The sequence below is a fragment of the Thunnus thynnus genome, chromosome 7 (assembly GCF_963924715.1).
Source record: "Thunnus thynnus chromosome 7, fThuThy2.1, whole genome shotgun sequence".
Classification (NCBI taxonomy): Eukaryota; Metazoa; Chordata; class Actinopteri; order Scombriformes; family Scombridae; genus Thunnus; species Thunnus thynnus.
The window spans coordinates 4,798,663-4,814,887 of record NC_089523.1 but is presented as its reverse complement, the minus strand read 5'-3'; the positions used below and the strand labels follow the sequence as shown (position 1 = coordinate 4,814,887).

The window sequence follows — 16,225 nt, the reverse complement described above, 5'->3', positions numbered from 1 at the left end:
CATGTCCTCACTTATTTTTCTGAAATTAATCTTTTGAAATGGCTTGAAATACTGAATGTCGTTGCAATATCCACACTGATGGTCACAAATTAAAGAGAAGGTAGGCTGGTCAGACTGGTGAATACTGGCTGTGTGACTACAGTTTGTACACTATTTAGCCACAAACTCTTCTTTACTTTTTCTACTCAATGACAATGCAGGTTAATTGGTTGAATATGGGCCACTTTCCGATTGAAGATAACACTATAAAATAACAAGATAGACTATAGCTGTACTGCCAATTTATAGGCCGTTTTGTTTTTCACATTGTAAGAAACATTACGAGGTAACAGTTTAACTTACGTAAATGGTTGGTGTAGGTGATAAACTCACTGATTGATTGATTAAGGTAAAATTGATAAGGCTTTTAGAAGCCAGCTGCCATCACTATGAGCAACCTCGAGGCATTCAGCTGAAAGTTACAAGTTAACACGGTCACTGGTTAACTCGAAACACCTGTTTTGGTTTACCCACTGACCGTGTTATCTGATGACTTACAGGGAAATGTATTGTGGTTGTTGTGGTTGTCATGGTGAAGGCAGCTGTTGAAAACACCAATGTAGCTGTCCACCTAAAGTCTTACATTATTGTACGTTCAACACAGTATATATTCCTCTTGTCCTTTTTGTATAACATTATGTAAATTAAATGGTGTCACCAACAAGAAGCATTCACATTTCCTGGGCCCAAATGCCCAGCCGTAGTGGGCAGAGTGATTTAAAGGAGTTCATTCAGCATCAAGGTCAAGTTGCAGGAGTCAAAGAAGCAGTCTGTGCAAATAAGCAATCTCCAGACAAAAGTAAAATACTATCTACCATTTAACAGTTGAATGGCGGCAGGGATAAAGAAAACATTCTATGTCTTAGTCCTCATAACGAGCACCGTTAACCGACGACCTGAGGGAAACTGTTCAAACTCTGTCTGAAGGGGGAGACCTTGGCGCTACAGAAGGGAGGTAGTCTCACTGAACACCTGCACTAACCACTTTGATGAGGCTACCGAGCCTTTTTTATTGTCCAGAGTCAAATTACCAAACCAAGCAACAATGCAGAACATTAAAACTGATTCAGTAAAACTTATATAAAAGAGAATCATCATGTCAGGAAAACATTACAAGGAAACATTAAAAGAACCTATTTTCCTCAAGAAAAAAAGTCTTTGTTGGACCTTTTTTGTCGTGGAAGTAATATGAGATTCAAAACACAGTTTGTTGTCGAGAACAACACCCAGGTATTTATAGCTGTCCACCAGCTCAATGTCTGCACCTTTCATACTGGTTAGTACAAGACTAGGAGGAATCTTTCTAAAGCTTGGAGAAAAACAACTATGTGTATATGAAAGGAATCATTATTAAATGGATCAGTATCTGTCAAAGCAATTACTTCACTCCATAGACAAAATGAAACACATTTCTAACACATCCTCAACTACTTGAAACAGGGTTCTCCACACATATTCCAGAAAAGGTGTGCAGTTGTCATTAGATAATAGTTTGAACAGGGTTTCAAATCTATAAGATGATGAATCCAAGGGTGGGAGTTGCCATAGTCAGTGTCCAAGTACCACACCCCTAACATCATATCAGGAACAAAAGCGCACAAACCACTCTTAATTAATAAAATAAAGCAAATCCAAGTACAGATATCCAATGTGACAAACTAGAGGAAACATGACATATTTAGTTCTTCAATAAAGCCGAAGGGCTCCACTGTGTTCAAAGTGTGAATCCAAAATGCCTCCCTGTGAAGCAGTGTTGATGATGTCACCACCTCTAGGAGAGGGTGAATTTTTTTCTATTCCCCAGAACTTGAGCATAATGCCCGAGCATAATGTCGAGCCATAGCATAGTCCATGTTTTGCGTACGTATTGCAGTCTTATGTTCAGATATGCAAGTCTTTAAAGCTCTTTTTGTTTGTTCAACATAAACCAGACCACAGGGACACTCCAGCATATATAGACAACATATGTGCTGCTGCAACTGATGAAAGATTTAGTGAAGTATTTTTTACCAGTAAGTGGATGTGTGAAGTACTTGGTGTCCGATGACTTAGAACATTGTGCACAGTGTCCACAGTGAAAAAAACCTGTGGGTTGACTAGGCACCCAGGAGACAGTGTTAGGTGTTTTTTTAGTATCTGAGTGAACCAATCTGTCTCTCAGATTGCGGCAATGTTTAAATGTGACCAGGGGAGGCACAGGGCTGATAGTATTTAGAGATGGGTCACTTTTGAGGACATTCCAGTGTTTAAGGATAATATTTCTGACCCTGCCTGCCAGAGGAGAGTACTCAGTAGAGAAAGTGATCTGTGAGGAAGTAGTGGTCGCTCCAGTTTTCTTAACTAATAGAGATTCCCACTGCCCATAGCTGTGCTACGGGATTGAAGGTAGTAGGAATCTAAATACTTAAAAAAGTTCATAGTGAGAATCATTTCTGATAGTGTCAATAGGAATTCATTAGGAGGCAAAATCCCATCTGGATGCTTGTTAAGGTAATGGGTGAGAGCATCAAGGCCTATTTCATGAGGTATGCATATATACAGGCTCTGCACATCAAAAGTTACCAGGATATCAGCTTGTTTGCTTTTGAACTCTTTAATAGTATTCAGTATGTCAACAGTGTCCCCAAGAAAAGAAGGGAGGCTTGAGACAAATTTCTCAGCAAAGAAATCAACATATTGTGACAGAGGCTCAGTAAGACTACCAATACTTGCCACAATCAGGTGGAGGGGAGGATTGATAATGGATTTATGTACTTTGGGTAATCCATAAAAAACAGAGCATACAGGATACTCAACCTGTAAGAAGTCTTTTTCTTTTTCTGTTCTCCAACCCCTTTTCAAAGCAGAGTCAACATATTAAAAAAACTGATTCTTTAAGTTATCAGTGGGGTTTGACTTTCAAGGTGTATAGCACTCTGTCTCAGATAGTTGACTTCTGATGCTTTATTCATATTGCTCAAAACCCATAACCACAACTGACCCGCCTTTATCCGCTGGCTGAATGATGATCTATTTTTTAGATTCCAGATTGCTAAGAGCTTTTAATTTAGATTTGTTTAAATTCCTTTTAGCAGCATGTGAAATCTGGTCTATTTCAGCTAAATCTTTTTCCACTAATTTGCTGTAGGTGAGTACGGTAGGGTTCAGGTTAGATGAAGGCAACAACAAAGACTTATTTTTAAATGGAGTTGCTTCTCTATTGATGTAGGTGTCAAAGTTTAGGTCCCTGTTAACAACATAACTTGACCTGGTAGAAAAAAAGTGTTTGGGATGCAGCTGTCTAAAAAATGTGAATGCATCAACTTTTTGGTTAAATGGGTCGGTATTGTTAGTTGGGGAAAAAACTGAGACCCTTACTCAGCACAGACATTTCATCTTGAGAGAGACTCACATCAGATATGTTAATCACTGTCTGCTGTTGCTGAGAGCGGACACCTGTGGTGTCCCTTTGTGCCCCGCCGCATCTTCTTTGGTTGGTTCTGAGTGGTTCTAAAGAAAAAGGAAAGCTGAGATGATTTGGTCCTTTCTTCCATTTCGCTCCCCTCTGATGACTCTCCCTCTCTCGCTGGCAGGTCTTCATTGGTGTTGAGAAAGTGGGGGGTCGTCTGTTGGAGAATTTCTTCCTAGCCCCATGCCAGTTATAGACTTTATCCCCAACTATGTTAGTATGAGTCAAAGATGTTTCATATGAACCCTTTCATGCACAGTGGTCACCACAGTGAACAGGTTTTGATGGCATAGTTGCACATCAGCCCCCACAGTGGACGCTAGTGTGTCGTTCCATACACTGCCATCCATTGGCCAGCCTTTGTAAGTGCAACACAAATTAGCTACTCAAAACCAAGATGGCCGCCGGAAACGCTCAGCAGCTCAGGAATATCTTGCCAATCCTTCTATGGTAGTAGACCCTTGCAGGTAAATAAAATTTTGTAACATCAAGTAACAACTAAGGAGTAATACAATTGTTAAAATTTCCAAGTATTGATTGTATGTTGGGAAAAAATGACAATTAATCATCTGTCCACTAAGTTGGGCATCATGCATCGCTGACTATATTTCAACTACAATTATACTATTACTGCAACTTTGTTGTTCTTGAAAATACTTCATCTGCAGTAACTTTTTTGGCTGTAAATCAATTGATTTATGTTATTAGAATGTAACTTGCGGTTTTGAGGGAGCTACGGATACTGAGGGAGCTGAGGATGCTGAGTTTGCTGGGGGGGGGGGCTGAGGATGCTGAGGGGGATAAGTATGCTGAGGGAGCTGAGGATGTTGAGGGAGCTGAGGATGCTGAGGGAATGCCTGGCACCTCAAAAGAATGTCTGGATTAGAAAAGAAGGATCTTCTGCATTTCAAGTCATCTGTAACTCATGTGCTATTAAATACAGTAAGACAGAGGGGAGAGGCTGAGGAGTTAGGACCAAGGTTCAACGTTTTTGCATTGTATTGAACAGTATTAGAATATGTTGAAATATGTTAAAACACTAGTTTAACAGCTTTGAATATATATATTATTTTATAGTTTTCAAATAATATATCATTTTATTCATTGGTTAGTTGACATGTGGAAAACTCCTTGAAAAATGCATGTTTAAAAAAAAATTAAGTTCAAATATTTTTTTCATGCCTAAAGAAGAATAAAAACACTTAGGAAAAAAAAAACCCTGACTGAGGTTATCATAATTCACGCATGAATTCGTCCCATCCTTCTATCGTCCCACCTCTTCAAATTTCCCGTGAGCAGATTTCAGTGTGGCAGCAAGTGACAAGCCTAGGAGGTAACATCGCATCTCTTTTCTTGTTGTCATTTAAAGACCTGGAGTAGGCAACAGACACAGTGCGAGAAGAGAAGAACAATGTTAACACTGAACGACTTTCATTTGACGGCTTGGTAGGAAGTTTTTGTTGTTGTTGCTGTAATTATTTGGGCTGATTTTCCTGTCTGTCACTCAAATATCATGAAAGGTGTTGACGAGCCGCCCGAGGACAGAGAGAAACCCGCCGGTTTTCATCGCGTCTCTAACAAAAGGTAATTATAATTTTTTTTTTTAATCAAACGTGCTTTTCAAGTGTGTCTTAAAAAAAAAGTCAGGTGTCCATATGAACAGTGAAAGAGGTTTCCCTCTCTGTAATCATTCCTCCTGTTTATACTGGTTATTAAAAGATCTCCTTCAAATGTGCTTTCAATGTAAGTGATGGAGGCCAAAATCCACAGCATGTCCACACAATCATTTGGTGCAAAAATGCATTTAAAAGTTGATGTGAAGCTTATATGAGGCTTCAGCAGTCTGAGTTAGTCATATCAAGTGAATATCTGCTACATTTACAGTCTTTTTAGCATCAAATTCCCTCTTCGTGTTTCCTCTGATGGTGTTTCCCTGTTGAGCTGTGGTGGAAGTATAGTAACAAAAAGAGGAACTTTGGCATTAAAAAGACTGTAACGTTGAAAGATATCTTCTTGATTTGACTCATTGGACAGTGAAGCTTCATATTAGCTTCAGATAAATGTTTAAATACATTTTTGCATAGAAGGAGGACTGTGGATTTTGCCCCCCATCACTTCCATTGTAATTGCATTATGAAGGGATCTTCTAATGGTCAGTATGAATGGCAAGAAAAACCTGTTTCCATGTTCATATGGAGCCTGACTGTTGTTTTAAGGTTTTGTTGTCTTTTCTTTGAGCTGGCCGGGGTTGTGAGTTGCTCAGGTGTACAGACTGGTGACAAATTACAGCAAATACACCTAAATAACCAGGTGGGTGCTTCCATACAGGTGTAATGCATGCTATAATTAAATATGTACACACTCTATCAAGCTCTCTTACATGTATAAAACTGCTGAGCTGGCCCAGATCTCAACCCTAACAAACACAAAACAACAACCTAACTTTTCTTTTTTCTTTAATTTGTCACGTATCTGTATGTAATATACAACCTTAAAGCCACTGTGTAGAACTTGAAAAATTGGCGCCACCCATTGGCAGCACAAAAAAAGACACTGTGGCAGGCAGTAATGCAGACCCTGTGGATATTCCATAATCTAAAAAAGACTTGTTTTTCACCAGGTCTACCTGATGTCTACCAAGAACTGCCTCCCTTTTCACTTTGTTGGTATATGTAAGAATGCTTTCTACTTTAAAGGTAAAAGTGCTTCCATCCTGTCTTCTTTCTCAATAGCTGAATTATGTATCACTATTATATTTTGTATAATAATATATTGTGTTTGTTATAACTATAATTTTAACATTATCTCTATTTTCTTTTCTGAATGTTTGTATATAAACCCTGAAATCTTCTCTTCTACTGACCAACGCTCTCTATTTAAAGGGACTGGAGAAGGTAAGGCAATTCTCTTTCAAATATTTGTATTATGAAGCATGTGTACAGCAGTAATACAAACTTTCTTGGAGTGCATATCATGCCTCATTTCAGATGTTTAACAACAAAAACAATACAAGGGAGTAAAAAGGGCAAACAAAACGCAGGCAACAGGATCTTGAAGAATAACTCTTTATTCAGGTTCATGCAGGCAAAGCAAATCTGGCAGAACAGAGCAAAACAGAACTACACAGTACAAAGGATCTGATTGTTCCTATAACATAAAATAAAATGCAGTAATGTCTCAAATTACATTTTCCTCATAAGAATTGCTCCTGTATAACACCAGCGAGAAAGAATGAGGTGACTGCAGTGATAGTGATGCTTAAAGTCCTTCTAATGTTGAACATAAACAATATACAGACATCACTACTGTGGTGAAATAAGATATGCTCATAAAAACTGGCAACTCATTGTATGAATGAGTAAAATTACATGACCAAAAGGACTGGATAACAGAAGTGTCACATAAATGATCATGGATAAATAAACCTAAGAGAGTGATGTCTAGATGAAGGCTGACTAAACACTAAACAAGTCACTCCAGCATTGCACATGATTAGATAATCACATTAAAGCAGTGAGAAGGTTGTGGTGAGTGAGACCTGAACTTAGTAGAGCCAGACCGTGACAGGATCATGACACAAACAAACAAACGAAATAAAACAAAAAACAAAAAAGACAAACCCAAATGCAACACCATGGAGCAAACAGATCAGATAACTTAACTAATGTGCAATAATAGACTTTATATTTATTGAACTGTATCAAACAGTGCCTGGCATTAAGGGAACAGATATTAACAAACGAAACGAGTGTCTGTTCAGGATGAACCTTATTTGATCAGGGTGTCGTGTGTGGGTGGGTGTGAGTGTTTAGTTCAGGACTTGGCCAAGATTTTCTGGTCGGTGTTTAATAGTAAACTGGTCTATATGAACCTAGTCTTTCCCTGTCTTTGGAATAAGTGTAATAGTAGCTTCATTTAATGTTGTTGGTATCATGCCGACCTCGAAAGCCTTCTTGTACATCCTCTACAGATGTGGGGCTATTATGTTGTTGAACTTTTAATAAAACTCATTGCATATCCCATTTGGCCCTTGACTCTTACCATTATTTAGGGAATTAATTGTTTTTCTTATTTCCTCACATGCGATTTCCATCTTCAAGGAAATCTGATCCCTTTGTGCTAATGTGGGCAATTTACATGCATGTAAAAACTGTTTGATAACATCAGATAGTGCACGAGCTTGAGAAGTGTACAATTTTTCATAAAATTGCAGAAATATATTGTTGATATTATTATGTGAGGTAAGTGTACTGCTAGATTGATTGATTTTATTGTATGAACAGAGGGTTACTCCTGTTGGACCTGTCTGTGGCTTTTGACACTGATCATAGTATTTTAATTGAACATCTTAAAAATTGGGTGGGCATTTCAGGTTCGGTTTTAGATTGGTTCTGTTCTTAACTTTCAGGAAGGCCGTTCTGTGTGGAAATTGGGAATTATCAATCAGCTATAATATGGAATTCCACAGGGATCTGTTCTTGGGACCTTACTATTTTCCATTTACATGCTACCACTTGGTCATTTTATTAAAAAACACAATATCAGTTACCATTTCTATGTCAATGATACACAATTATATCTCTCCTTTGACACTAATGCAAATCAAAATCCAAAATTATTATCATAGGTCACATTTCCTACATATATATATATATATAATATGTTTTTCTCTCAAAGATGAAGATCTGGATGAAGACGGTCTCCAAAAGTCCAAAGCACCATGCAAGTTCTATTGGATCCAAAGCCATGGCAGCAAATTCCTGATTTATGATGAGGACAAATTTGAAGCACAACCCTTAAGTATATACGGGCAACGTCAGTCTGGTAAGATGCAGCAAAAAATATAGTAACCTCTGTGTGTTTGTACTGTCAGCTGCTGATATTTAGATTGTAATTTATCCTTTACAGATGGGTTTCTAGTTTCTTTCAACAATTGAAGATGTATGTATGTCTTTGCATTTTAAAAACTTTTTTATGAGACACCGCGTTTATAGACATTTGATGGCTTCTGCTGGCTAACATGGAATTCCAGTGAGAAATGGCATCTATTGTTATTGCATGCTCTTAGAAATGACCTGTGTGTGCCAGACAACCAATGGCTAAGAGCATGGAGCCTAACAAACCTTTGTACTATTCAGTAAACAGCCAAAAAGTAACAGATCAAGCTCTCTTACCTCAAACCAGACATTTAACTATTTGGGCAGGTTATCACACAAAAACAACACAAGCCTGTTTATATCAGAGGAAGTGAATGAACACTGGGTTATGATAATTTAGCAAGTCAAGCACAGCAAGTACATGTACTTGGTAAGCAATCAATTTTGTTTTAAACAGAGCACCAGTACTAGTTCTTAATATTTTAACAGTCATGCAACCTCTTCACTAAGATAAGATTTCTAAGATCATTGCACAGGTCACTGTTAATTCCTTGATATTTGAAGCATCCCAAATCATTACTATGCTACCTGTCTGAGAAGGCTTTCAGTCCTGGAATTTGTAGTAGTAATAAAAGGAAAAACATATTTGATGCCTCACTTGAGAGGCTTTATCACCTTTACTGAGGAGCATTTCAAGCTTGAGAGTCACCAGTGGATCACTTACAGAGGTTACACGTTGGAAAAGTGCTGAACCCTCAGTAGAACTGGTAAAACCTTTCAGATGAATGAAGGTGACAGTTTTAGATGACCTTGGAGTTGCATTTTAAAATTTAGCTTAAGCTTATATGAGTCTGAGTTAGACAAAGTGCACAGTCTTGTTAATGATACAAAACAGAAACTGTAAACATAGATAGACTGACAGCTTATTAGGGTGGTCACACTGTGACAATAATCTTTACATAAATGAAACCAGTTTGTCTTTCAACAACAATGATCCTTCATGTCTCGTTTCTTTTGTAGAGTGCAAGTTCTGCATCCAGATTTATAGCTTTGTCCCTAAAACAGTGGACGAGAAAAAAGATGAGAAGAAGGGCACTACAGTTGTGCTATACACCAAGACAGATGGCAAGATGATGGTGGCATGCTGCAGTGAGAATGAGATCAAGCCTGTGGAAATGGTGAGTATACATAAGTCATTGAAAGTTATTTACAGTGCGTGATGCCATGTGTCTCGACAAACAGAAAGTAACGTCCACTCTGCCTTTTTTTAGGTGGTGTCGGTACATTAGAATCATTTAATAGCAGTGTGTTGTCTGAGAGACTGTATGTTTTGTAAAGTTTTGTCAAAAATGTAGCTGTCATCACATGACACAAGCTAGAACTGAAAAGCCTTCCTGAGGAAGATAAACGCACACATCCTCCAGGGAGGGAAGTTAGTAGTAGCTTAACTTATCAGGACTAAAACAACATAGTGGCACCAACATCAGTTTATAGGTGAATAATGGATTTCGTTGTTTAAGCCTTGCAGATTACATGTTATGTTTTATGTACAGTAAGGGGTGAGGTCAAGGGAGGATGACACCCTGATGACACATCCTAGTGTGGACAGAAAAGTTTACTTGACCAAAAAATTATCAAAAAGCATTGTGAGAAGAATACAAAACCACATATGAAATTAAAGGTAGATGAGGCAGGTTGAGGATATAACAAAATGTTAATTATAGTATCACATGAGATGTCTTGAAATGCAGCACATATTGATGTTCTTTGATGGTGTGAGAGTCCAAAATTGACTCAAAACAGAATTTGATAAACTATTTTTACGCAACTTTAAAAGTTACCAGTCAGTTCATATTGGGACGAACTGAACTACAACAAAAGTACCCTGAATACAAATTTAGTTTTAAATTAAGAGACAATTGTATTATAATTGATCAATGTTTGTGTTTTGGCATTCTTACTGTATACATGCAGCGTCACACTGCTTAATAATCTAAAATCAGAAGATTGTTGCATAAACAAAAGTCACTGTTATAGATGTTTTTAGTCCTAATCTGCTGCCCTCTGTTATCCAAGTATAGCGTACCATTTCTGATGAGTCATGTCATGATAAAAGCACTGGCAAATACTGTATCAGGTTAATAGGAAATATTTCCATGTAGCTTCCATTTCTCACTGAGGTCCTGTGAATTACAATATATTTACACTTTACACTGGCTTTTTCATTGATCTAGTTTTATGACAATTAAATCACCCATCTGTTTTTTTCTATAGAATCTTCCAGATGAAATTGAGGAAGATCAACACAAGGTGGTGTTCTTATTGAAGAAAATCCCCTCAGACTCTAACACATTCATGTTTGAGTCCTATGCAAACAAGGGAAAATTCCTGGCATTTGAGCCTGAGTATGATTCCAGTTTTGAGAAACTGGTCCTGCGTAGTAAAGTTGATGAAGTGGATGTAGGTTGCGAGTGGCAGCTTTCAACTTGCAGTGACTAATGTGATTGACTGATTGAAAACATCTGTTTTTACATCACCCTGTTTGTTTCATTAAGGATAAATTGTTTTTCCTGTTTCATAATTCAGCATCAACCTGCTGCGGTTACTACTACTATACAAAACACAACTAGGACGACACAGAAAAGATCTTGTGTGTAGTCAGCAGAGTTCAGAAGTTTAGTATTTGAGAGAAACTGGAGATTTGAGTCAAAGAGATTATTTTCCTTCATTTAGTAATTTCAAATATAAAACATGAACTACAACTTGCTTCAACAAGAACACATACATTGCTTTAATTGATCAAACCAGTGAAATCCTGATTAAATAAACTAAATTAGGTAACCTTTTGTGCTGACCAGTCACACTATTTCACCGTCTGGCAGTTTATCTTTTGTGAAACAAGGGGTGTTTCAAACTTTACTGTTATTCTTTTTAGATGTGATTGCAACTTTAAAATGCTTGAGTATGTTTTTACAGTTTTATCATGTTTAAATTTGCAACAGTGCATATTTAAACATGAAAGATTTCTAGTGTGTCTTTTTGAAGCAGTCCCACTGCTGCATGGGCCATAATTCACCCATGTACACATGTACAGAATTGATTTTTTAAAAACTACACCTGTTATTTGAATAATAGCTATTTTTAAACATTTTGTACCTTTTTTACTCTTCTGTCATAGTACACATTGTGTATATTGTTAGGTCATAAAATGTGAAAATATGAAAATGTCTATAAATCCAACTTTATTCCAGCATGGCAGGAACAGTGCACTTTTCTTGCCATATCTCATTTTGTGCGTATAATCTGAAACATAAATTGAACAGACATTACAAATTGACAATGAGTAAACAGACCAACACCAAACTTGTAAGCTCTTATAACATTTACTGCATGAGCATTGTGACAATAGACTGAATCCACAAATCAGATCTTACAGCTATAAACTGTAACGCTCAGTCAAGCAGTACAAATGTGACGCTTTTTGTCATTTTTAAATAGCTACATGCAAGGACTGTGTGCGTATACCAGATGTAAATGTTCCAAGATTACATGATAACGTGAAGTTTTGATTAGCCTGCCAGCAAGTTCAATGAATAAATGAACAGGAGAGCTGTATTTGCAGCTGTTAATTTTAGCCGCATTGCCATTCTGCTGGACATGCACCAGTAGGTTGAGTGTTGCTGGATGGCTTGAATTGATGATGTAATTCGGATCTTGCCTCCCTTACCTTTAAAGAAGGCTGTTGAAAATATGAAGAGAGCATGTAAGTGTCCTCCTAAAAGTCTTAAGTTATTGTATGTTCAACACAGTATATATTTGTCTGGTCCTTTTTGTATTACATGATGTAAATTAAACGGTGTTGCCAACAAGAAGCATTCACATGTCCTCACTTATTTTTCTGAAATTAATCTTTTGAAATGGCTTGAAACACTGAATGTTGTTGCAATATCCACACTGATGGTCACAAGTTAAAGAGAAGGTAGGCTGGTCAGACTGGTGAATACTGGCTGTGTGACTACAGTTTGTACACTATTTAGCCACAAACTCTTCTTTACTTTTTCTACTCAATGACAATGCAGGTTAATTGGTTGAATATGGGCCACTTTCCGATTGAAGATAACACTATAAAATAACAAGATAGACTATAGTTGTACTGCCAATTTATAGGCCGTTTTGTTTTTCACATTGTAAGAAACATTACGAGGTAACAGTTTAACTTACGTAAATGGTTGGTGTAGGTGATAAACACACTGATTGATTGATTAAGGTAAAATTGATAAGGCTTTTAGAAGCCAGCTGCCATCACTATGAGCAACCTCGAGGCATTCAGCTGAAAGTTACAAGTTAACACGGTCACTGGTTAACTCGAAACACCTGTTTTGGTTTACCCACTGACCGTGTTATCTGATGACTTACAGGGAAATGTGTTGTGGTTGTTGTGGTTGTTATGGTTGTCATGGTGAAGGCAGCTGTTGAAAACACCAATGTAGCTGTCCTCCTAAAGTCTTACATTATTGTACGTTCAACACAGTATATATTCCTCTTGTCCTTTTTGTATAACATTATGTAAATTAAATGGTGTCACCAACAAGAAGCATTCACATTTCCTGGGCCCAAATGCCCAGCCGTAGTGGGCAGAGTGATTTAAAGGAGTTCATTCAGCATCAAGGTAAAGTTGCAGGAGTCAAAGAAGCAGTCTGTGCAAATAAGCAATCTCCAGACAACAGTAAAATACTATCTACCATTTAACAGCTGAATGGCGGCAGGGATAAAGAAAACCCTCTATCTCTTAGTCCTCATAACGAGCACCGTTAACCGACGACCTGAGGGCAACTGTTCAAACTCTGTCTGAAGGGGGAGACTTTGGCGCTACAGAAGGGAGGTAGTCTCACTGAACACCTGCACTAACCACTTTGATGAGGCTACCGAGCCTTTTTTATTGTCCAGAGTCAAATTACCAAACCAAGCAACAATGCAGAACATTAAAACTGATTCAGTAAAACTTATATAAAAGAGAATCATCATGTCAGGAAAACATTACAAGGAAACATTAAAAGAACCTATTTTCCTCAAGAAAAAAAGTCTTTGTTGGACCTTTTTTGTCGTGGAAGTAATATGAGATTCAAAACACAGTTTGTTGTCGAGAACAACACCTAGGTATTTATAGCTGTCCACCAGCTCAATGTCTGCACCTTTCATACTGGTTAGTACAAGACTAGGAGGAATCTTTCTAAAGCTTGGAGAAAAACAACTATGTGTATATGAAAGGAATCATTATTAAATGGATCAGTATCTGTCAAAGCAATTACTTCACTCCATAGACAAAATGAAACACATTTCTAACACATCCCCAACTACTTGAAACAGGGTTCTCCACACATATTCCAGAAAAGGTGTGCAGTTGTCATTAGATAATAGTTTGAACAGGGTTTCAAATCTATAAGATGATGAATCCAAGGGTGGGAGTTGCCATAGTCAGTGTCCAAGTACCACACCCCTAACATCATATCAGGAACAAAAGCGCACAAACCACTCTTAATTAATAAAATACAGCAAATCCAAGTACAGATATCAAATGTGACAAACTAGAGGAAACATGACATATTTAGTTCTTCAATAAAGCCGAAGGGCTCCACTGTGTTCAAAGTGTGAATCCAAAATGCCTCCCTGTGAAGCAGTGTTGATGATGTCACCACCTCTAGGAGAGGGTGAATTTTTTTCTATTCCCCAGAACTTGAGCATAATGCCCGAGCATAATGTCGAGCCATAGCATAGTCCATGTTTTGCGTACGTATTGCAGTCTTATGTTCAGATATGCAAGTCTTTAAAGCTCTTTTTGTTTGTTCAACATAAACCAGACCACAGGGACACTCCAGCATATATAGACAACATATGTGCTGCTGCAACTGATGAAAGATTTAGTGAAGTATTTTTTACCAGTAAGTGGATGTGTGAAGTACTTGGTGTCCGATGACTTAGAACATTGTGCACAGTGTCCACAGTGAAAGAAACCTGTGGGTTGACTAGGCACCCAGGAGACAGTGTTAGGTGTTTTTTTAGTATCTGAGTGAACCAATCTGTCTCTCAGATTGCGGCAATGTTTAAATGTGACCAGGGGAGGCACAGGGCTGATAGTATTTAGAGATGGGTCACTTTTGAGGACATTCCAGTGTTTAAGGATAATATTTCTGACCCTGCCTGCCAGAGGGGAGTACTCAGTAGAGAAAGTGATCTGTGAGGAAGTAGTGGTCGCTCCAGTTTTCTTAACTAATAGAGATTCCCACTGCCCATAGCTGTGCTACGGGATTGAAGGTAGTAGGAATCTAAATACTTAAAAAAGTTCATAGTGAGAATCATTTCTGATAGTGTCAATAGGAATTCATTAGGAGGCAAAATCCCATCTGGATGCTTGTTAAGGTAATGGGTGAGAGCATCAAGGCCTATTTCATGAGGTATGCATATATACAGGCTCTGCACATCAAAAGTTACCAGGATATCAGCTTGTTTGCTTTTGAACTCTTTAATAGTATTCAGTATGTCAACAGTGTCCCCAAGAAAAGAAGGGAGGCTTGAGACAAATTTCTCAGCAAAGAAATCAACATATTGTGACAGAGGCTCAGTAAGACTACCAATACTTGCCACAATCAGGTGGAGGGGAGGATTGATAATGGATTTATGTACTTTGGGTAATCCATAAAAAACAGAGCATACAGGATACTCAACCTGTAAGAAGTCTTTTTCTTTTTCTGTTCTCCAACCCCTTTTCAAAGCAGAGTCAACATATTAAAAAAACTGATTCTTTAAGTTATCAGTGGGGTTTGACTTTCAAGGTGTATAGCACTCTGTCTCAGATAGTTGACTTCTGATGCTTTATTCATATTGCTCAAAACGCATAACCACAACTGACCCGCCTTTATCCGCTGGCTGAATGATGATCTATTTTTTAGATTCCAGATTGCTAAGAGCTTTTAATTTAGATTTGTTTAAATTCCTTTTAGCAGCATGTGAAATCTGGTCTATTTCAGCTAAATCTTTTTCCACTAATTTGCTGTAGGTGAGTACGGTAGGGTTCAGGTTAGATGAAGGCAACAACAAAGACTTATTTTTAAATGGAGTTGCTTCTCTATTGATGTAGGTGTCAAAGTTTAGGTCCCTGTTAACAACATAACTTGACCTGGTAGAAAAAAAGTGTTTGGGATGCAGCTGTCTAAAAAATGTGAATGCATCAACTTTTTGGTTAAATGGGTCGGTATTGTTAGTTGGGGAAAAAACTGAGACCCTTACTCAGCACAGACATTTCATCTTGAGAGAGACTCACATCAGATATGTTAATCACTGTCTGCTGTTGCTAAGAGCGGACACCTGTGGTGTCCCTTTGTGCCCCGCCGCATCTTCTTTGGTTGGTTCTGAGTGGTTCTAAAGAAAAAGGAAAGCTGAGATGATTTGGTCCTTTCTTCCATTTCGCTCCCCTCTGATGACTCTCCCTCTCTCGCTGGCAGGTCTTCATTGGTGTTGAGAAAGTGGGGGGTCGTCTGTTGGAGAATTTCTTCCTAGCCCCATGCCAGTTATAGACTTTATCCCCAACTATGTTAGTATGAGTCAAAGATGTTTCATATGAACCCTTTCATGCACAGTGGTCACCACAGTGAACAGGTTTTGATGGTATAGTTGCACATCAGCCCCCACAGTGGACGCTAGTGTGTCGTTCCATACACTGCCATCCATTGGCCAGCCTTTGTAAGTGCAACACAAATTAGCTACTCAAAACCAAGATGGCCGCTGGAAACGCTCAGCAGCTCAGGAATATCTTGCCAATCCTTCTATGGTAGTAGACCCTTGCAGGTAAATAAAATTTTGTAAC

General features: G+C 38.1%; 1 protein-coding gene across 2 annotated transcripts; it reads left to right on the top strand.

Moving 5' to 3' along the window:
• Positions 1-4,801: 4,801 nt before the first annotated feature.
• LOC137185650 (interleukin-18-like) lies at positions 4,802-12,236 on the top strand. 2 transcript variants are annotated; one of them, XM_067593925.1, is made up of 6 exons: positions 4,802-4,820; positions 6,108-6,183; positions 6,370-6,381; positions 8,165-8,311; positions 9,385-9,542; positions 10,639-12,236. In XM_067593925.1, the coding sequence occupies exons 2-6, from the start codon at positions 6,117-6,119 to the stop codon at positions 10,861-10,863; spliced, it is 609 nt and encodes a 202-aa protein (XP_067450026.1). In that variant the 5' UTR covers positions 4,802-4,820; positions 6,108-6,116; the 3' UTR covers positions 10,864-12,236. The 2 variants fall into 2 exon arrangements, with proteins under 2 accessions (XP_067450026.1, XP_067450025.1); XM_067593924.1 differs by lacking the exon at positions 4,802-4,820 and adding an exon at positions 4,913-5,071.
• The last annotated feature ends 3,989 nt before the right edge of the window (positions 12,237-16,225 follow it).